The 23,500-nt window shown below is 42.8% G+C and overlaps 1 protein-coding gene across 1 annotated transcript in view; it reads right to left on the minus strand.

Annotated features, from left to right (window-relative positions):
• Positions 1-12,492: 12,492 nt before the first annotated feature.
• The window catches only part of LOC142310349 (adenosine deaminase-like), a 57,863-nt gene continuing 46,855 nt past the window's right edge, over positions 12,493-23,500 (minus strand). The window contains exons 6-11 of the mRNA XM_075347868.1: positions 23,223-23,347; positions 18,791-18,862; positions 18,540-18,641; positions 14,732-14,799; positions 12,878-13,007; positions 12,493-12,625 (exon numbers count right to left, since the gene is read on the minus strand). Coding sequence (XP_075203983.1) covers positions 12,530-12,625; positions 12,878-13,007; positions 14,732-14,799; positions 18,540-18,641; positions 18,791-18,862; positions 23,223-23,347 — 593 coding nt within the window. The 3' untranslated portion in view covers positions 12,493-12,529. The remainder of the gene's footprint in view (positions 12,626-12,877; positions 13,008-14,731; positions 14,800-18,539; positions 18,642-18,790; positions 18,863-23,222; positions 23,348-23,500) is intronic.

The raw sequence follows: 23,500 nt of genomic DNA on the forward strand, positions 1-23,500 counted from the left end.
AGAGAGACATAGACAGGGAAAGAGGCAGACACAGACATGGTAAGAAACAGACATAGACAGGGTAAGAGACAGACACAAAGAGACAGACTGACAGGGAAAGAGAGGGAAAGAGAGGGAAAGAGACAGACAGGGTAAGAGACAGACAATGACAGGTAAAGAGACAGACAAAGAGACAGACACAAGGAAAGAGACAGAGGGAAAGAGACAGACAGGGAAAGAGAGGGAAAGAGACAGACAGGGAAAGAGATTGAGACAGACGGAGAAAGAGACAGAGACAGTCAGAGACAAACAGGGAAAGAGACAGACAGACAAAGAGATAGAGAGAGACAGAGAGATATATACAGAGGGGGAGACAGACATTATAATTACATTTATATCTATTTTTGTGTGCAGAATACATTTTGGTTAATACATTCTATTTTGTTAACAGCAGTTATTAACCCGGGCGAAGCCGGGTAGTACAGCTAGTATATTGTATAAAAACACTCACTATATACGTATACACACACACACACACTACATACATACATGATATAATACACACATATGCACTATATACCATACACATACTCCTTATACATTGTATAAAAACACACCATATGCTGTATATATATCTAATATATAAAGCTGAATGTGTTTGTGTGTGTGTGTGTGTATGTCCGGGATTGGCATCTGCACCGTCGCAGCTACAGCCACAAACTTTTGCACACTCACACGTCTGGACCCCGAGAGTGTCATAGGCTATGTTTTGAGGGGAAATTTTAAGCCCACGCTTTACAGTTATTCGCCAAAAAACCTGCTTCCATTAAAGCGAATGGAGCTTGGAGCCACAGTGCAGCCAGAACTTCGGAAGAATGCGCAGCCACGCCCTTATATGAAATGTTGGTGTGTCACAATGCAGCCAGGGAAAGAGACAGACACAGACGGACAAAGAGGCAGACACAGACAGGGTAAGAAACAGACATAGACAGGGTAAGAGACAGACACAGACAAAGAGACAGACTAACAGGGAAAGACACAGACATAGACAAAGAGACATACACAGGGAAACAGACAGGGAAAGAAAGGGAAAGAGATAGACAGGGTAAGAGACAGACAAAGACAGGTAAAGAGACAGACAAAGAGATAGACACAGGGAAAGAGACAGAAAGAAAGAGAGATAGGGAAAGAGAGGGAAAGAGACAGACAGGGAAAGAGACAGACAGGGAAAGTGACAGAGATAGATAGACAGACAGGGAAATAGATAGACAGGGAAAGAGATTGAGACAGACGGAGAAAAAGACAGACAAAGAGATAGAGAGAGAGATATATACAGAGGAGGAGACAGACAGAGAATGGGAGAGAAACAGAGAGACAGTTACTATCCCGGGCGTTAATACATTCTATTTATACATTCTATCCCTGGAATGTTAATACATTCTATTTTGTTAACAACAGTTATTAACCCGGGCGAAGCCGTAGTACAGCTAGTATATATATATATATATATATACACTAGATACATCTATTATATAAAGCTTAGTGTATGTATGCATGTATGTATGTGTGTATGTCCGCTAAAGGAATTTGCATGTACAAGTATGTACAATCACAAAAATTTGCACAGACACTCCATTTGACTCAGGGAATGTCATAGACTATGTTTTGAGGAGACATTTTAATCCCGCACTTTACAGTTATTCACCAAAAAAACCTGCCTCCATTAAAGTCAATGGAGCTGGGAGCCACAATGCAGCCAGAACTTCAGAAGAAAGCACAGCCATTAAATGGAATGTTGGTGTATCACAAAGCAGCCAGGGAAAGAGACAGACAGAGACATAGACAGAGAGACACAGACAGACAAAGAGACAGACAGATGGAAAGAGACAGGGAAAGATACAGACAGACATACAGAGACAAAGGGAAAGAGACAGACAAAGAGACAGGGAAAGAGACAGACAAACGAGGACAGGCAGAGACAGACAAAGAAACAGACAGACACAGACAAAGAGACAGACAGGGAAAGAGAGAAAGAAAGACAGGGAAGGAGACAGACAGGGAAAGAGATAGAGAGACAGACAGGGAAAGAGATAGAGAGACAGACAGAGACAGACAGGGAAAGAAAGAAACAGACAGACAAAGAGAGAGACAGAACGACAGACAGGTAAAGAAACAGAGAGAGATAGAGAGACAGACAGACAGAGAGGGAGACAGACAGAGACTGGGAGAGAAACAGAGAGACAGTTACTATCCCGGGCAACGCCGGGTGCTACAGCTAGTACACTATATAATACACCTATATCCACTATATACAGACACACAATACAGTGGCATGTAAAAGTTTGGGTACCCCCGGTTACAATTACAGTGATTGTGAACAGTTGAGCTGGTTGAAGATGAAATGATCTTTAAAAGGCATAAAATTAAAGATGACACATTTCCTTTGTATTTTAGGCAAAGAAAACATATTGTTTTCTTATTTTACATTTTAAAACTAACAAAAAAGGAAAATGGGTTGATGCAAAGGTTTGGGCACCTTGCATGGTTAGTACCTAGTAGCACCCCCTTTGTCAAGTATCACAGATAATAAAACCTTTTCATAGCTAGCCAAGAGTCTTTCAATTCTTGTTTCAGGGATTTTGATCCATTCTTCCTTAGAAAAGTCTTCCAGATCTGTGAGATTCCTGGCTCGTCTTGCATGCACTGCTCTTTTGAGATCTAGCCATATACAGTGCCTACAAGTAGTATTCAACCCCCTGCAGATTTAGCAGGTTTACACATTCGGAATTAACTTGGCATTGTGACATTTGGACTGTAGATCAGCCTGGAAGTGTGAAATGCACTGCAGCAAAAAAGAATGTTATTTCTTTTTTTTTTTTTCTTTAAATTGTGAAAAGTTTATTCAGAGTGTCATTTATTATTCAACCCCTCAAACCACCAGAATTCTGTTTGGTTCCCCTAAAGTATTAAGAAGTATTTCAGGCACAAAGAACAATGAGCTTCACATGTTTGGATTAATTATCTCTTTTTCCAGCCTTTTCTGACTAATTAAGACCCTCCCCAAACTTGTGAACAGCACTCATACTTGGTCAACATGGGAAAGACAAAGGAGCATTCCAAAGCCATCAGAGACAAGATCGTGGAGAGTCACAAGGCTGGCAAGGGGTACAAAACCCTTTCCAAGGAGTTGGGCCTACCTGTCTCCACTGTTGGGAGCATCATCCGGAAGTGGAAGGCTTATGGAACTACTGTTAGCCTTCCACGGCCTGGACAGCCTTTGAAAGTTTCCACCCGTGCCGAGGCCAGGCTTGTCCGAAGAGTCAAGGCTAACCCAAGGACAACCAGGAAGGAGCTCCGGGAAGATCTCATGGCAGTGGGGACATTGGTTTCAGTCAATACCATAAGTAACGTACTCCACCGCAATGGTCTCCGTTCCAGACGAGCCCGTAAGGTACCTTTACTTTCAAAGCGTCATGTCAAGGCTCGTCTACAGTTTGCTCGTGATCACTTGGAGGACTCTGAGACAGACTGGTTCAAGGTTCTCTGGTCTGATGAGACCAAGATCGAGATCTTTGGTGCCAACCACACACGTGACGTTTGGAGATTGGATGGCACTGCATACGACCCCAAGAATACCATCCCTACAGTCAAGCATGGTGGTGGCAGCATCATGCTGTGGGGCTGTTTTTCAGCCAAGGGGCCTGGCCATCTGGTCCGCATCCATGGGAAGATGGATAGCACGGCCTACCTGGAGATTTTGGCCAAGAACCTCCGCTCCTCCATCAAGGATCTTAAGATGGGTCGTCATTTCATCTTCCAACAAGACAACGACCCAAAGCACACAGCCAAGAAAACCAAGGCCTGGTTCAAGAGGGAAAAAATCAAGGTGTTGCAGTGGCCTAGTCAGTCTCCTGACCTTAACCCAATTGAAAACTTGTGGAAGGAGCTCAAGATTAAAGTCCACATGAGACACCCAAAGAACCTAGATAACTTGGAGAAGATCTGCATGGAGGAGTGGGCCAAGATAACTCCAGAAACCTGTGCCGGCCTGATCAGGTCTTATAAAAGACGATTATTAGCTGTAATTGCAAACAAGGGTTATTCCACAAAATATTAAACCTAGGGGTTGAATAATAATTGACCCACACTTTTATGTTGAAAATTTATTAAAATTTAACTGAGCAACATAACTTGTTGGTTTGTAAGATTTATGCATCTGTTAATAAATCCTGCTCTTGTTTGAAGTTTGCAGGCTCTAACTTATTTGCATCTTATCAAACCTGCTAAATCTGCAGGGGGTTGAATACTACTTGTAGGCACTGTATGTTCAATGATGTTCAGATCATGGGTCTGTGAGTGTCATTGTAAAACCTTCAGCTTGCGCCTTTTGAGGTTGTCTATTTGATCTGTGTTTAAGATCATTATCCATCCTCTTTTCAACTTCAGCTTTTTACAGATGGTGTTATTTTTGCATCAAGCATTTGTTGAAATTTCATTTAATCCATTCTTCCCTCTACCAGTGAAATATTCCCCATACAATACAACCCTAAATCATGATTGATCCACCCCCCATGCTTAATGGTTGGCGAGATATTCTTTTCCTGAAATTCTGTGCCCTTTTTTCTCCACACATAACTTTGATCACTGTGGTCAAGGAGTTCTGTTTTAACCTCATTGTCCACAGGACTTGGTACCACAATGCATCAAACTTGTTCTTTTACATACTTCTGATGCTGAATTTTATGGGGTAGATGCAGGAGAGGTTTTCTTCTGATAACTCTTCTATGAAGGCCATGTTTGTGCAGGTGTCTCTGAACAACTCCAATGTACCACAACTCCAGAGTCTGCTACATCTTCCTGAAGGATTTTGCAGTCAAGTGGGTGTTCTGATTTGCCTCTCCGGCAATATGAGCAGATCTCACAGAAATGTTACTTGGTCTTAAAGACCTTATCATGACCTCCACTGTTCCTGTTAACTGCTATTTCTTAATTACATTTTGAACAAAGGGAAATGGCAACTTGAAAACACTTTGCTATCTTCTTATAGCTTTCTCCTGCTTTGTGGGCATCCACCATTTTCAGAGTGCTAGGCAGCTGCTTAGAAAAACCCATGGCTGCTGGTTTTAGCACAAGGTTAGAGGAGGCTGACTTTTTATAAAGCTGTAAAATTTGTGTCACCTGGCCTTTCATTACGATGATAGTGAACAAGGTATAACCCTAACAAACTAATTAAGGTCTGAAACTGTGGTTAAATTTATCTGAGCACACAAATCTCCAAGGGTGCCCAAATGTTTGCATCGGTCCATTTCCCTTATTGTAATTTTTAAAATGTAAAAGATAAAAATAATATATATTTTTTTGCCTAAAATACAAAGGAAATGTGTCATCTTTAACTTTATGCCTTTTAGAGATTATTTTGTCTTTAACTTGCTTAACTGTTCACAATAACAGTAATTTTGACCAGGGGTGCCCAAATGTTTGCATTGCACTGTATATACCGTACACATACCCCTTATATATTCCATAAAAACACACTCTATGCTGTATACATACACACAAACTATACACAAACACCTGCACTATATACATACCCACACTATATATTGTATACATACACAATACAGTGAAGGAAATAATTATTTGATCCTTTGCTGTTTTTGTAAGTTTGCCCACTGACAAAGACATGAACAGTCTATAATTTTAATGGTAAGTTAATTTTAACAGTGAGAAAATATCAAAAATAAATGTAATCAAAACCCCAGCACTCGAAGGAAAAAGGAGTTTTATGGTATGCAAAATAGGTTTATTGATAAACTGCAAAAAGGCAACCCTGACAGATCTAACACCAACGTTTCGGTTTGCGCCTTTCTCAAGGTTGTTGCTTAATGTGGAAGTACAATAGAGCGTGGGTCACATTGGACAACCGTGGCTGAGACAGGACAGGTGCTTCACACTTTGCAGTACAAGAAGCCAAAGTATTGGTGAGAAGATGATTCAGAAGGATGGTGGAGAGAAGGGGAACTCCTGTAGAAGATACCCAGGGAGACTTGCAGCAGCAATGTGACCCGCACTCTCTTGTACTTCTACATTAAGCAACAACCTTGAGAAAGGCACAAGGCGAAACGTTGATGTTGCATCTGTCAGGGTTCGCTTTTTGCAGTTTATCAATAAACCTATTTTGCATACCATAAAACTCTCCTTTATCCTCGAGTGCTGGGGTTTTACTTACCCTTTTACCCTTCAGCACCTCATGATAGCAGTGAGCCAGATCTCATCTTTACAATATCAAAAATAAACTCCAGAAGATCACATTGTAAAAATTATATACATTTATTTGCATTTTGCAGAGAGAATAAGTATTTGATCCCCTACCAACCATTAAGAGTTTTGGCTCCTACAGACAACTTAGACGCTCCTAATCAACTCGTTACCTGCATTAAAGACAGCTGTCTTAAATTGTCACCTGTATAAAAGACTCCTGCCCACAGACTCAGTCAGTCAGGCTCTAACTTCTACAACATGGGCAAGACCAAAGAGCTTTCTAAGGATGTCAGGGACAAAATCATAGACCTGCACAAGGGTGGAATGGGCTACAAAACCATAAGTAAGACGCTGGGTGAGAAGGAGACAACTGTTGGTGTAATAGTAAGAAAATGGAAGAAATACAAAATGACTGTCAATCGACATCGATCTGGGGATCCATGCAAAATCTCACCTTGTGGAGTATCCAGGATCATGAGGAAGGTGACAAATCAGCCTAAAACTACCCAGGGGGAACTTATTAATGCTTGTGGAGTATCCAGGATCATGAGGAAGGTGACAGATCAGCCTAAAACTACCCAAGGGGAACTTATTATTGATCTGAGGCAGCAGGGACCACTGTCATCAAGAAAACCATTGGTAACACATTACGCCGTAATGGCTTAAAATCCTGCAGTGCCCGCAAAGTCCCACTGCTCAAGAAGGCACATGTGCAGCCGTCCCATCTGAAGTTTGCCAATGAACACCTGGATGATTCAGAGAGTGATTGGGAGAAGGTGCTGTGGTTAGATGAGACAAAATTCTAGCTCTTTGGCCTTAATGCGCCGTGTTTGGAGGAAGAGAAATGCTGCTTATGACCCAAAGAATACAACAGAAACTGTGGAAAGGAAGCGCAAATAGGGTCTTCCCTAGGTATACACCAGGTTAATCAAAGGTAATGAACTCACCTAAGAGGGTTGTGGTAATCACAACACCTGTAATCACGTGGCAGGTATGGCGCACAGCCGCAGCCCCGAATGGAGACAATACTTGGCATATGGAGGAAAGTCAGCTTTATGCCGCGCTAACACCAGGATGCAAAGGTGATTAAGGTCTACGCGTTTCAGAGATTTCAATCTCCTTCATCAGGACAATAAGATTGTTCATTTTCTCTTGACTGTCCTGATGAAGGAGATTGAAATCTAAAATAGTTTTGCTTCAAAATTTGTATAACATTTTCTTTTTATTATTTTTAGTCGTCTGACATTATAGGAAAATCCATTTTCTGGGGTCCCCTATGGAAACCGGTGAGCGTTTTCCCATATAGTGCATGTAAAGGAATAAATCACGTCGTTTTCTAACAATCAGCTTGAATGCTTTCTTGGTGACAGCTCAGGAGAGCAATCCTTTTCTCTGCAATTAACTCCAGACACTTATAAACGGTCACGTGACTCTGTAGTGCAGAATAAAACCAAGAGATCAGTTTTACTGTGAATCCACATTAGAACGGTGAAAAACAAGGGATCTGCATAACTTCTATAGAGGTATGGTCTCCTATGCAAGAATATCTAAAAAACTGCCAACCTCATGAAATTTTCTAATTCGGCATTATAAAGAATATACAGAGAATGGTGAGATGGATGAAAAACATCCAGCAAAAAAGGATCTTATATTCGTAAACAAATTGTGAATAAACGGGGGCAAAGGAGGTTGTCGATAATTGTTCTAATAAGAAGTCTCATAGGAGGATGTGAAGAATTGTTCTAATGAAAGGAGTTGGATGAGGATGTGAAGAATCGTTATATGAAAGCGATTGGAGGAGGATATGAAGAATTGTTATAATGAAAGAGGTCAAATGAGGATGTAAAAAATTGTTCTAATGAAAAAGTCAGAGGATGTGAAGAATAGTTATAACGAAAGTGGTTAGGGGAGGATGTGTAGAATTGTTCTAATGAAAAGGGTCAAGGGAGGATGTAATGAAACATAATGAAATGAGCCAGAGGTTGACCAGAATTGTTCTGATGAACAGGCAGAGCACAGTTAAAGGGAATCTATCACAAGGTTTTCACTACCTCATCTGAGAGCAATATAATGTTGGAAAAGAGATCCTGATTCTAACGATGTATCACTTAGTTTACTGGGTGAAGTAGTTGAAACACAATCAGAGTCCTTAGGAATAGCATGTAGCAGAGCTCAGAAAGCTTACCCGCCCACACCCCACTCTCAGTGAACATTGTATATTGACACTAATAAGCTAATCAGTGCTGGGGGTGTGGCTAGTCTAGAAGCTATGCAAGACCTAGTCTTGCAGTGGTAATCTCCTAATGATAAAACACTTATTGTATGGAAACAACAGCACACAACCTAATAAGTGATACAACACCAGTATCTGTGTCTCAATAACTACCTCATACTGCCCTCAGATTATATAGCAAAAACATGCAGATGGATTCCCTTTAAGGAAATTGCAACTAAATTTGCAAATTGTTTCTTCACAAAAGAAGAGGACTTGAACTCTAGAGACACCTTTTGGAAGCAGCAATCCTAAAGTCCATATCGACCCATTAACAAGCTTTGCCATGTGAATTAAGATAAAAGCCAAACTAGAATCTCAATTTGTAGACTTGGTGTTTTGGGGTGTTGCCCCTCCTCAGTTCAAAGCATGACATCTGATTTTGCTGGATGAGTGGCTTCTGATTAGTGTCTAAAGAGTAACATATCTCCTTATGGGGAGTGATATGCCTGGTATCCCAGTGTAAGGAGGCTTATAAGTCATGGAAAATACAAACTGCTGTTTAAGGGAAACAGAAAAGTGACTCCAATGGTCAAAATAGTGTAAACATTGAATTACTAAGAAGTGGAAAAATATTGCCTGGTGACAAAAATTCATATTTCTGTGGCATCATGCTGATGGGTGGGTCAGAAAGGGCTGCAAATTAAAGGGAACCTGTCACCTGAAATTTCGCTATTGAACTAAAAGAATCCCCTTCTGCAGCTCCTGGGCTGCATTCTAGAAAGGTTCATCTTCCTACTAGCCCCTCTTTCAGACCTAAATAAACACTTTATAAAATCTTACCTTTTGGTATGCTAATGATGTTATATGGCCACGGGGGCAGGCTGTATTGCGTCCGTTATTCCCCCCTCCTGCCGCTGTTCGCTGTCCCCCAGTGTTGAATGACAGATGATGCCGCCGCTCTCCTGTTACTCAGTGCTCCTGAAGTCTCGCGCATGCCCAGTGGCAGTATCGCGGGACTGAGCAGTTCAAATTGCGAGCGCCAGTGATCGTATTGCACAGGCGCGAGATTATGGGCGGGTACTTGAATGACGCTGGTGATGACATTGTCTTTTAGTTTAATAGCGAAATTTCAGGTGACAGGTACCCTTTAAATAAATTGATCAACCCAACACACAACTAGATAGGTGTGTTTAATATCATTCTAAATAACCATATTATACAAAAAGCTTATACAACATACTATGCTGAGCCACTCCTGATTCTGCTTTCCTTTTATTTTTACATGGTGTTCTAGCAGATCATGGACAAACGTGACATTCACTGACTTGTTATGGCCTGATCACGTGTCGGATGTCCCAAAAATGTAAGGATTTAACAATGACTCACATCAATTCACTTTAAATAAGATGGCAATTTGCATCGCATGCAAGTACACATTAAAGAGAACAATACTGTACATGATTGCAATTACAATATATGCCTAAACTCCACTCTCAGAGCATAAGGGCCCAGGGTTCGGAGCCCCTAAAGGATCGTCTGTTTTCTCCCCTCCGATGAAGTGTGACTTATTTTATACACATATTTCCAGGAAGAATGGAATCACTGAGCTGTAGGAAAATAAAGCAGAATTGTCAGGAGAGCGGACTGATTGTTCTCTAATCCTCACTGCTGTAGTTATTATTCCATTACTAGCATATTGAATGTCATCTATTTCTCCAGCCTTTTACTATAACACCTTATAGTAAAAGGCTGGAGAAATAGATGATTAACTTTGATTAAAATATCTCTAAAAGTGTCTAAATACCTTTAATATCTGACAGCCAAATGCTTATTTGGTCGATACCCCATCCACCATACATGCTTGGTTTCTCAATCGGTAGAAGAGCTTCATGGGGCCCATGGCTAATTTAGACTATAATGAATGATTGTCAACTGGATTGTTTATCGTTTTGACTGAGTAACTTTTTGCAAAGGTTCAAAAACCAGTCAGGCATGATGGATTTTCTTGACTAATGATCTACACCAGCGTTCTCTAACCTGTAGCTCGGGAGTCACATGTGGCTAGCGGACCCATTATGTGTGGCTTGCTGCTGTCTGCCAACTTGGTACATAAGCACCTGGTCTAGCAAACAGCTATGAAGAACAGGTCTCCAGATAGTGACTTTTGTGAGTAGCAACACATACTGTAGAAGAGCACATCTGGATGGGGGAAAGGTAGGATTCCCTGGATCTTGGTATACTACATCATTGTAATTTCTGTAGCAGAGCTTTGGCTGTCTTTATACCGATGATGGTTTCTCTGGGTGTCACTACTGTAAGGGGTGGGAGCTGGATGTGGCTCGCGACCCTCTCTCAGAGTGGGATGTAGCTTGCAATCCTCTCTCAGAGCTGATTGTGGTTCTCAAGGTCATACCAGTGATCTACACTGAACTGATGTTCAACATAGCGAGTGTAGACCATCATCTGTGTTTGGGGTCATCACCAAACGATTGTTTGACCAACATGTGTGCTTTCGTTTGCCCATTTTTACCTAATCATTTTGGCCATCTTAACCCACTACTAGGTACCACTGGCAGCCACTTATCATCCCCTAAAAATATAAGTATTGGATGACCTGTGCTGCATACACATAAGACAGTTGAGAGTTCCACCAAAATTGTTGCGTTGGGATGACTTTTAGCAATGTTTATGGAAGACTCAACTTGGAGTTTAATGGGAAAGACATCTATACCCCAAGATAGGTGTCTTAAGGAGGCTTCACATACTTTTTTGGGGAGTTTCCCAATATTTTAATATACAGTGGAACCTCGCTTAACGAGTAACCCACTTAACGAGAATTTCGCTTAACAAGCAAAGCTTTCTGTAAATTTGTAACCCGGTTTACGAGAAAGCTTTGCTCTGCGAGCAAAATCCTCACCTCAGACACTTCCAGTTCCGTCCATCCACCACGCTCTGACCTGCACTTGCAGTCCACAAAAAAAACCACACACAAGCACGTACAAACACACACGCACGCACACACATACAGTATTATGCTCACCTTACCTTCCGTTCCACCGCTGGTCTCATGGTTCTTGTAGTTCCCGGGTACATCGCGACGTGCTCGCGGCGAACTAGAAGTACCATGAGGCCGGCGGTGGAACGGAAGGTAAGGTGAGCATATATGTGTACCTTACGTTTCATCGCCGGCCTCCTGGGTCCTGTAGTTCGCCGCTACGCTCTACTCCAGGCTGTGCATACTCATCCATAGCGACGAAGCAGGAACTTCCTGGTTCCTGTCACCGCTACTCAAAGGCAGCGCGCTGGCCAATCAGAGGCAAGCGGCTCTGCCTTTGACGTCAGCGCTCTGGCAGGAAGTTCCTCCCTTGTCGTTATGGTTACTCGATACACGGCCCGCACCGGAGAACAGCAAGTCCCAGGAGACCGGCGATGGAACGGAAGGTAAGGTGAGCATAATATGTGCGTGCATGCTTGTGTGTGTGTGAGTTTGTGTGTGTTTGTATGTGTTTGTGTGCGTTTGTGCATGTGTGGAATGACAGAAAAGTGCACCAGGATGGGACATTTAACTAGTTGTGGAATGAATTGTCTGCATTGCAATGATTTCCTATGGGAAATCTTGCTCTGCTGAACGAGTAACTTGGTTAACAAGCACAGTCCCAGAACGGACTGTTCTCGTTAAGCAAGGTTCCACTGTATTTGTATTGAAGGTTTCATCAATTTACATCCATTAATTCTAGATTATACATTTTATTGCTCAATTAAGGCTAATTTCACATGTCCGACATTCACAGTTCAAGCATGGATCATAATGTCCAGACCAGTCCTTGTTCTCCTCACCCGAACTTAACAGTCTCATAGGCATAAATAAGGAATGTCTGACTTGTGAATTGGGCCTTTTGGTGGATTTTAAGGAGCTTGATTGCACCTGCATTGTGGATGCAGCACCCAGACCCATTCCATAGTGCCGTCATTGAGGTATTAATAAAGTACCATATTACACTCTGCTAGGTTCTTAATTAATAAGGAAAGTCCTCAAGTCATTAATGCTTCAATTTTTATTATGGAAAATTAATGTTACAGGTCAATCATCCCGTACGCCTCATACAATACACCAAGCAGTTGCTTCTTTTCATCCTCAGGTAAAAAGCAAGAGCGGGCAGCATTGATATTCTGGGAAGAATAAGAAAAACATTTGTTAATTGCACGTTGTCAAGACAATGAGGATTGCTGCGTCAGGGGGAAACTCATTTACGGGATTTTTTGATCTACGGCTTGTTCTCAAATGTGAGAATGCAGGGGTCTGTGGGGAACACACTGATGTTTCTCTATTTCCAAAAAAACTCTTCATAGTGAAAAGCTTCCCAACATCATACAAGTCCTTCACTAGATAAAAATAAGGGTAGAAAGTATGAATATACTTACCATCCGCATAAAATCCTCATCACTGAACCCCATGTAAGTCTTGGCAAGGTTATAATCATTTTCCAAATCAGCATTAAGTGGAAGGGGTCCATCATTACTCAAAGAGCAATTGGCGCCATCTTTTTTAAACCTAGTGAGAAAAAACCCCACACAAAAACGTCTATGTGTGCACAGGGTTAACTAACTGTAACACCAGCTACACTTAAGGAAAACTAAAGTAGGACGAGACCTGTTGGACAATGGGTTTATAATGATATTTACAGGGGTTGTCTGAAATCTAAAGAAAAGGAAAATCGAAATTCATTAGTCATCTCTTCTATCCCCCCAAGATCCAGTGCCATGGCTCCAGTGGTCCTCTGCCGTACATGCACATAACCGCTAAGTCCTGTGATTGACCACAGCAGTCGCATGGATTTAGATGATGTCATTATTGCAGGGAACCAGAGACCGTCGGGGACCACTAAACTAACGAATGTGAGTCATTAAACAGGTGTTATTATTATTATTTTTTTTTTAATTTTAACTTCTTTTTTTTCCAAATAACAAAACAAATTTGTAGTAAAAAAAAATAGTATAGCCAGATTCTCCATTGCAGCTTCTTCTCTAGACCTCTGGCTCTGTTCTCAGTACATACCAATGTTAAACCCCCAGAATATTTAAGCTCAGCTCATTGGACATCCCCAAATAGTCAAGAATGCCTAAAAGTCTCATTTTTAGATACAATTAAACAAGTGCTACCTCTTTCCTGAGTACGGTTGTCCTGGCAAAATCAGACTGTTGGCAAGTCTAGGTGAAGTATATAACATTTCTCTTTGTTTAGATCAGCAGTCGGGAACTTATGGCTCGTGAGCCAGACGTGGCTCTTTTGATGGCTGCATCAAAATCATGTTTTTCTTGAATGATACTGACTTCTTCCTGTACCACTGCTTGAAGAAATTGTCTTCCAGAAACTGGCATTAGGTCTGGGAGTTGAGCTTCACTCCATCCTCAACCGGAAAAGGTCCCACAAGTTCATCTTTGATGATACCAGCCCATACCAGTACCCACCTCCACCTTGCTGGCGTCTGAGTCGGAGGGAAGCTCTCTGCCCTTTACTGATCCAGCCTCTGGCCCATCAAGAGTTATCCTCATTTCATCAGTCCATAAAACCTTTGAAAAATCAGTCTTAAGATATTTCTTGGTCCAGTCTTGACGTTTTATCTTATGTTTCTTGTTCAAAGGTGGTCGTTTTTCAGCCTTCCTTACCTTGGCCATGTCCCTGAGTATGGCACACCTTGTGCTTTTTGATACTCCAGTAACATTGCAGCTCTGAAATATGGCCAAACTGGTGGCAAATGGCATCTTGGCAGTTTCACGCTTGATTTTCCTCAATTCATGGGCAGTTATTTTGCGCCTTTTTTGCCCAACACGCATCTTGCGACCCTGTTGGCTATTTGCCATGAAACGCTTCATTATTCGGTGATCACGCTTCAAAAGTTTAGCAATTTCAAGACTGCTGCATCCCTCTGCAATACATATCCCAATTTTGGACTTTTCAGAGCCCGTCAAATCTCTCTTCTGACCCATTTTGCCAAAGGAAAGGAAGTTGCCTAATAATTAAGCACCCCTTATATAGGGTGTTGATGTCATTACACCCCCCCCCTCATTACAGAGATGCACATCACCTGAATTACTTAATTGGTAGTTGGCTCTCAAACCTATACAGCTTGGAGTAGGACAACATGTATAAAAATTATTATGTGGTCAAAATATTATCTGAAGGTCTATCATGGTTTCCTATCATTAGTCGGACCTGTTCAGAGATCGGTCACTTAATTTTACCAGCTCCATTATCTGAAGTGTAAGTGCACTTACTGGATGAGGGGATGCTTTGTTAAGTCAGAGTCACATGCACCGGTAATGACACTTGACCAAGGACACATCTGCAAAAAAGGACAATTCTATGTTTGTAGAAAAGGCAATGAAAGGAAGCAACACTACTTAGGAGTCATGCTAATATGTAATTGTAAGAAGGTGGACTGGTATTCTCGTCCTTACTCCCTGAAGACACCAACCGCACTGCTGTAATGTAATATGAATAATGTCTTTTTATATAATGTATTGTGTGAACTGTAATTTAGTATGATGTTTCCTTGTATAGTGCAACGGTAGTGTAAAGCATAGCAATAGAATGTAAGGCACAATATGTAGAGTGGATAAGGTCTATACCTATCACCAGTGTGATAGGTAAGATGTATAGAAATGTTATGTAGGGCATTTGATGAAATAGGTCCGCCCAGCAACAGACTGCAGAGGCAGAATTAGTTAATTGTGGGACTAGCCCGCAAAGGGAGGAGGTAGTCTCCAAGGTAAGTGACTGTTTCCTTCTAAAGCATTAGAAAGGGATCCACTAGAGACTAGTACGGACGTGCAAGTCAGTCAGGTCCGCATGTAGTGGATAACTCGTGGCAACCACATTGACACTGGACTGAGAGAACGTGATCCCTTGAAAAACCCTATAGCATCAGATGGAACAATTGCAGGGCTAGAGACCTATCTTCGGACAAGCGGCTGTATACTGAAGGAGCCAGAGTATGGACGAATGGCCAGACCCTTTAAAGAAACTCTATCAGAACAGGATGTTGTGAAAACGAAGTAAAGGCACTCGTGCATCATTGTGGGGGCAATCATTTAAATACACCTTTCCACCTGATTGTTTTCCCACAATCTCCATTCTCTCATCTTCCTTGATTGACAGCTCTGGCTTCATAGAGCTAGAGAAGGGAGGAGAATTGATGGAAAACAAGCAGTTGGGAAGGTGTATTTAAATATATCAAACCCACTGTCATGCACGAGTGCCTGTACTTGGTGTGAACAGTCTGTCTGTTGTGACAGAATGTGACATTCCTGGGCAGGCCCACTTGTAGCTGCTGTGAGCCTAAAGCTATTCACTATGGCATAACCCCCATACCCCCTGAACCCCCCCCCCGGGGAGATGAGGCAGAAGAGTCCGGGAGCCTGCTGCTCCACAGCTGCCATATTGTTCTGACTCCCTGGAACCTCTTCTATGTGAGGGAAGGAGATGTAGGGTCGATGAGAGGGAAGAGGACAGTCAGAAACTGCTGTTGTGTGTGGCAGGGTTGTGCTATAAAGCCTAAATCCAGAAATATCGGAAGCAGCCCAAATAGAACTGGAACTGTGCCTGATTCCAGGCTGTGTAACTGAAGATGTGCTTAGGTTGGGTACCCGCTATCTTATATGTCCCACAATGTCTGTCTGCTATTTCATCCTTTTTCTCTGCTCGATCCCTAAAACTGAACATGGACAAAACAGAATTCATTGTCTTTCCTCCTCCTCACTCAACCCCCCCACTTCACATATCCATCAATGTCAATGGCTGCTCACTTTCCCCAGTGCCACGCGCTCGCTGCCTGGGAGTAATCCTAGACTCTGATCTCTCTTTCAAGCCACACATCCAAGCCCTCTTCACCTCCTGCCGCCTCCAACTCAAAAATATTTCCCGGATCCGTACATTCCTTTCCCAAAAAGCTGCAAAAGCCCTAGTACATGCCCTTATATCTCCCGCCTGGATTATTGCAACCTCCTGCTCTGTGGCCTCTCTTCTAACAGTCTCACACCCCTACAATCTATTCTAAACTATGCTGCCCGGCTCATCCACCTGTCCCCCCGCTACTCCCCGACCTCTCCTCTCTGCCAATCCCTTCACTGGCTTCCCATTGACCAACGACTCCAGTTCAAAACACTAACCATGACATACAAAGCCATCCAACAACTTGTCTCCTTCCTACATCTCTGACCTAGTCTCCCGGTACTTACCTGCACGTAACCTTCGATCCTCACAAGATCTCCTTCTCTACTCCCCTTTCATCTCCTCTTCCCACCATCGCATCCAAGATTTCTCCCGTGTCTCCCCCATACTCTGGAATGCTCTGCCAAAACACATCAGACTCTCGCCTACCTTGACAAGCTTCAAAAGGAACCTGAAGACCCACCTCTTCCGACAAGCCTACAACCTGCCGTAACCCTCAGTCTGATACAGCGCCGCACAATCAACTCTACCCTAACCTACTGTATCCTCACCTATCCCTTGTAGACTGTGAGCCCTGGCGGGCAGGGACCTCTGTCCTCTTGTACCTATCTGTGTATTGTATTGTTTATGATTATTCTACTTGTCCCTATTATGTACACCCCTTTCACATATAAAGCGCCATAGAATTGATGGCGCTATAATAATAAATAATAATTATAATAATATGTAGAGTTGTGACAAATAGACTGAGGAAACTGTTAAGTAAAAGACTGCTGTTTATTAAGAACCGCTAGTCTCCTTGTCAGTTTCCACTGTGGTCTGGTCCTGGCCTGTCAAAGGCAACTGCAATTTGCGTCCAGCTTGAAAGTATGTCCTGCACCACACAAGTCCATGCACCCGGTCAGGACTACAGTTTTCATGTAGTGTCTCATGGCATCCGCAGTCTAACCCTTGCCAATCACTACTGCCCTGTGCTACGTTACATGGTCATTAAAATATTTAGTACAGCTCTAAATTATTAAGTAAGCAGAAGTAATCCACATAAGGGAGTTGAAAATATCTCCCACATGGTATCTCCACATCAACTCCCTCTGGAGAAGTCTCCATCAGCATGTAGATGAGAAGTAGACGCCAGGACAAGGTACTAAGCAGGCAAAAATCTTAGGCATACAGCGCATAAGTTGCGTTTGTTCCGATGCCGTAGGCAGGTAGGTCAAATTAACACAGCAGGTCAGTAACTGGAAAGTGTGATGAACACCTTAGCACATAGCGGAACCTAATAGACCTTGCTTAGGGAAAAAGCGAAAGAGGAGAGTCTTTTTTAAAGCCAAGAACACTTAGTTATTGGTAGGATACTGCAGAGTTCACCATGTTCTGGTCTCCTAAAAAGACTTAAAGGGGTTTTCCAGTGAAAACAAAATTTCACCTATCCATAGAAGAAGTGATAACTTGCTGATGAGTATGGATTCGACCAATGGGACCAAAACGGATATGCAGATGGGGAACTTTTATCCCCTTAAAAACAGAGTGGCAGTGCACATGAACAACTGTTGCTCTATTTGGGGGTGCCAAATGCTTTGTTTGTCTTATTATGGCGGCCCCGTGCAGGATGACTGGAGCAGTGGTAAAGAGCCCAAACCATTGCTCCATTTTGTAACGGGGAGAAAAGTGCCCCATTGCGAATATTTTTCTTACTATTGATCAGCATTGGTCCCAGCAGTTTGACACCAACCAGTCAGCAAGTTAGGAAAGGTGATAATAACTTGTTTTAAAGGACAGCTCCTTTAAGTTTTTGTAGGAGTGTGAACCAAGATAGAGTGAAGCAGTGTAGAAGACAGCATTGGCAGCGAAGAACACAGGAATAGCCTGGAGGAGCACAGGATGGAGAAGAGACTGCTGGCAGGTAAACTGGCAGACCACGAAGGTATTAAAATGTTTATGTGCAAAGATGCTCTTTACAGATTTGTGTAACATGTCCATTCTGCTGGATTATGTGTGTATTAGGGATAGGGGTAACAGTAGATTACTGTATAATGGAGGGCTGATGTGCAGCACTGTGTGTCAAAATCCCATCATATGCCATAATAATAGAATAGAAGTAGCACTGTAATTGAAAGTATATGCGATACATACCTCAAAGTGCATGTCCGTCTCGAGCATCCTCTTATACAGCACAGGATCGTCGATAGTATGGTAGCCATGTCCGATTCTCTCAGCCTTCAGCATTTCTACAGCCTAAGTACAGAAGATGCAACATCACTCAGGGATTCCATGCCCCAACTGGACCCTCATATGCCAAGTCATCACTATATCCTATATGCTCTCCTCTAGTGACATCCGAAAGATTAGATAAGATGGAGAACCCTGTATAGTCCAGTCCGTACCTCTTTCACCACAGATGCCGGCCCGGCCTCCCCGGCATGTACCGTTCTATGTATTCCACTTCCTAAAGCCTCCTATAATAATAGAGAAAGAATTGTATGCAGTAGTAAATGGTCACATGTAATGATGATAATTTCTATCTTTGAAATTTGAATGATTCAAATGCCAAAAAGAGGTGGTTTATTGGCCATGTGAACAGTGGCAACATTTCGGTTCATCAAAACTGAGCCTTAGAGGATCCGAAACGTTATCACTTTAACAATAAACCACATCTTTTTGTAATTTATATTGTTTGGAGCGCTACCTGTGTTTTTTTTCTTACTAGATGAGTCGGGTTACAACCTGTGGACTTGCACCAATTGCTCTAATGGACTTCTACTTCTTTTATTTCTAGGTTTTCGATCTAATATATGTACAAAAAACTGACCTGCACCTGCTAACAGAATAAAGTGTGAACAGGTGCAAGCTGTGAATGCATAATATTAAAGCACAAGAATACAGCAGCCTGTGTTAATGCCTTATAGAATATAGTTGTAAAATGAAGGTACTTAGTGTACAAATTGGTCAATTAATGTCAGCCCACCAGCCATGACAAGTTTTATTTTTCTTAAATGGGGCCCTAAACTGAATATTTTCCCCACATGCTTCTTCCAGGCTAAAAGCTGACAAATTAATGGGGCAGGTAGGATCCAGCACTAATTAATAACACCCTGAGGGGTGGAAGAGCTCCGCCATCCATCCGTCAGAGGTGCTCTCCTGTCAGAAAACTCTAATGATCATCTGATAACTAAAACCAATAGATTTTTGGAGACCTTATTATACGCAAGAAGATCCACCAGTCAGATGGCTGCATGATTTTGCCTGTCCTACTAAGCTGTTGAGCGTAATTGAGAGGTCACTTGCTGCCCCCTTTTAACGCACCTCATAGGTTTTCACCAATCACTAAGTATGTATGTTTCCCTGTGTTGTAATTTCTCCTATAATTTCTGTGCCAGATGGGAGTTTTGTAGTCATGAATTTTCTTCTGCTCTCTTCCGGGATTCAGGGCAGTCGGTCTCTCCCTATCTGCTCATCTTGCTCACCAGGCCATGGCTAACACTGACCCAGCAATGTCTAAGGTGGGCTTTGCACCCTGCGACATTGCTAGCAATTGCTAGCGATGTCGAGCGCGATAGCACCCGCCCCCGTCATACATGCGATATCTGGTGCTTGCTGCCGTAGCGAACATTATCGCTAAGGCAGCTTCACATGCACATACCTTGTTGACGACGTCGCTGTGACCGCCGAACAATCCCTCCTTCAAGGGGGAGGTGCGTTCGGCGTCACAGCGACGTCACCACTACGTCACTAAGCGGCCCGCCAATAGAAGCGGAGGGGCGGAGATGAGCGGGACATAACATCCCGCACACCTTCTCCCTTCCGCATTGCCGGTGGACGCAGGTAAGGAGATGTTTGTCATTCCTGCGGTTTCACACACAACGATGTGTGGTGCTGCAGGAACGAAAAAAAACCAACATCGTATCTGCAGCAGTAACGACATTATGGAAATGAACGACGTGACACAGATCAGCGATTTTTTACGCTTTTGCGCTCGTTCATCCTCGCACCTAGGATTTACACATTGCGATGTCGCTACCGGCGCCGGATGTGCGTCACTAACGACGTGACCCCGACGATATATCGGTAGTGATGTCGCAATGTGTAAAGCCCGCCTAAGGGTTACGTTCAGATGGAGCGATTTGACGTGGCTCTTACATATATCGTACCAAAATCCACATACAGAAAACTGTTTCTAATCTGCTTACAACAAGTTCCCACTCATTTAATTGAGAAAACCTATAAAGGCACATTTCACGCTTTTCTTCCAAGAACAAGTCTTTGGCACATTTTCCACTTGTAAAACACTGTAAGCTTGAAATCAGTTTTGGCAAGGATTTTGACTAGGAAACATTCCAAAAACAGAATAAAAAAGTATCAAAAACTACCATGAAAAGCACATTAAGGCAGCATTAAAAAATAAATAAGTGTTCTAACACAATCTCCAAAACCAAGAACCAAGTCACTTTTAGAAGTGTTTTTTAAACTAGAAGATCAGAAGGTGTATAAACCAAACCTAGCAGAAAAACCTTAATAAAACATTCCTTTATTAATGTGCAGTACTGACCAAAAGTTTGGACACACCTTCTCATCTCTAGAACAACTGTTAAGAGGAGACTTTGTGCAGCAGGCCTTCATGGTAAAATAGCTGCTAGGAAACCACTGCTAAAGACAGGCAACAAGAAGAACAGACTTGTTTGGGCTAAAGAACACAAGCAATGGATATTAGACCAGTGGAAATCTGTGCTTTGGTCTGATGAGTCCAAATTTGAAATCTTTGGTTCCAACCACCGTGTCTTTGTAGAAAAGATGAACGGATGGACTCTACATGGCTGGTTCCCACCGTGAAGCATGGAGGAGGAGGTGTGATGGTGTGGGGGTGCTTTGCTGGTGACACTGTTGGGGATTTATGCAAAATTGAAGGCATACTGAACCAGCATGGCTATCACACTATCTTGCAGCGGCATGCTTTTCCATCCGGTTTGCGTTTAGTTGGACCATCATTTATTTTTCAACAGAACAATGACCCAAAACACACCTCCAGGCTGTGTAAGGGCTATTTGACTAAGAAGGAGAGTGATGGGGTGCTACACCAGGTGACCTGGTCTCCACAGTCACCAGACCTGAACCAATCGAGATGGTTTGGGGTGAGCTGGACCGCAGAGTGAAGGCAAAAGGGCCAACAAGTGCTAAGCATCTCTGGGAACTCCTTCAAGACTGTTGGAAAACCATTTCCGGTGACTACCTCTTGAAGCTCATCAAGAAAATGCCAAGAGTGTGCAAATGAAAGCAAAAGGTGGCTACTTTGAAGAGCCTAGAATATAAGACATATTTTCAGTTGCTTCACACTTTTTTAAGTATTTCATTCCACATGTTTTAATTCATAGTTTTGATGCCTTCAATGTGAATCTACAATTTTCAGAATCCTGAAAATAAAGAAAACTCTTTGAATGAGAAGGTGTGTCCAAACTTTTGGTCTGTACTGTATATTAAAACACTTCAAGACAACACAAATTATTAGATCAAATATCAAAGGTTCCAAAGGGAGACAAACTTACTAGTGCACACGTAAGGGTGGAGAGCTGTATATGCCTTACACTACAGAAGGGAGACTTTATTTTAGGGCATATACAGCTCTCCTCCCTTACTTGTGCACTAGTAAGTTTGTTTCCTTTTGGAATCTTTGATATTTGATCCAATAATTTGTGTTGTCTTGAAATATTTTAATATACATTAATAAAGGAATGTTTTTCTGCAAAGTGTTTTTTTAAGCCAGAAGAATCCATGTCACAAACCTCCATGTGAACATACTCTTAAGCGGGCTTTACACGCAATGACATCGCTAACGAGATGTCGTTGGGGTCACGGAATTTGTGACGCACATCTGGCCATCTCGTTAGCGACGTCGTTGTGTGTGAAACGCACGAATGACCGTTAACGATCAAAATTACTCACCTAATCGTTGATGGTTGACCAATTGTTCTAATACCAATTATCGTTGCTGTTGCAAGACGCAGGTTGTTCGTCGTTCCTGCGGCAGCACACATCTCTATGTGTGACACCGCAGGAACGAGGAACATCACCGTACCTGCGGACGCCCGCAATGAGGAAGGAAGGAGGTGGCCGGGATGTTCGGCCCGCTCATCTCCGCCCCTCCGCTTCTATTGGGCGGCCGCTTAGTGACGCCGCATTAACCGCCCCCTTAGAAAGGAGGCGGTTTGCCGGCCACAGCGACGTTGCTAGGCAGGTAAGTACGTGTGACGGGTCCTAGCGATGTTGTGCGCGACGGGCAATGATTTGCCCGTGACGCACAACCAACGGGGGCGGGTGCTTTCACCAGCGACATTGCTAGCGATGTCGCTGTGTGTAAAGCCCGCTTAACCCTTTCTATAACTGCTCATTACATCTTGTGTTGATAACAGGGCCTGGTTATAAAGCGCCATTCGGGGACTTTGGATCATCCGGTCCAATGACTCTGGCCCAACAGCAGTGACAACAGCAGTGCAGCCAGGCTGCATAACTTCACTAAGGTTCTTTGTCACTTTGATTGTGCCCACCGCCCACCATACCAAACTTTGGCTGTAGTTGGACCAGCTAGCTGAAAAAACACTGAACAGACCCCCTGTTAATCTGGTGTTAAAACTTCTCCTTCCTGCTCCCTCCAATATGCCGGCAAACCACTTAATGTCACAGTGCTCACCAGCCCGTCCGCACTGGGCTCTGCATAGGCCTGCACTAATGCTAGGCACCTTCTCCTGTGAGCTGGCAGCCAAGAAACTGTGTTATATACTGTAAATAGCAGATATTTATCACATATTATCTACAGATTATACAAACCTGATATGCCTGTAGATGTCCAGGGAAGACTTCACTTTTTAGGCCTTCATCTCCAGCCAGGTCAATACCCACAACAGTGTCATTATGATACTTTTTACAAAGCTCAACAACTTCCGGAGACCAGTCTAATGGTAAAAGAAATGTGAATGTGGGAAAAAAAAGAATCATTTCATAAAAAAAGGAAAAAAAAAGGGGGCAATTTGATGTGCATCAATAGATCCATCTGTCTTGAGAACATGGACCCCCTGACCACTCTTCCTGCCTGTGGCCGGTGTCGG

The sequence above is a fragment of the Anomaloglossus baeobatrachus genome, chromosome 5 (assembly GCF_048569485.1).
Source record: "Anomaloglossus baeobatrachus isolate aAnoBae1 chromosome 5, aAnoBae1.hap1, whole genome shotgun sequence".
Lineage (NCBI taxonomy): Eukaryota > Metazoa > Chordata > Amphibia > Anura > Aromobatidae > Anomaloglossus > Anomaloglossus baeobatrachus.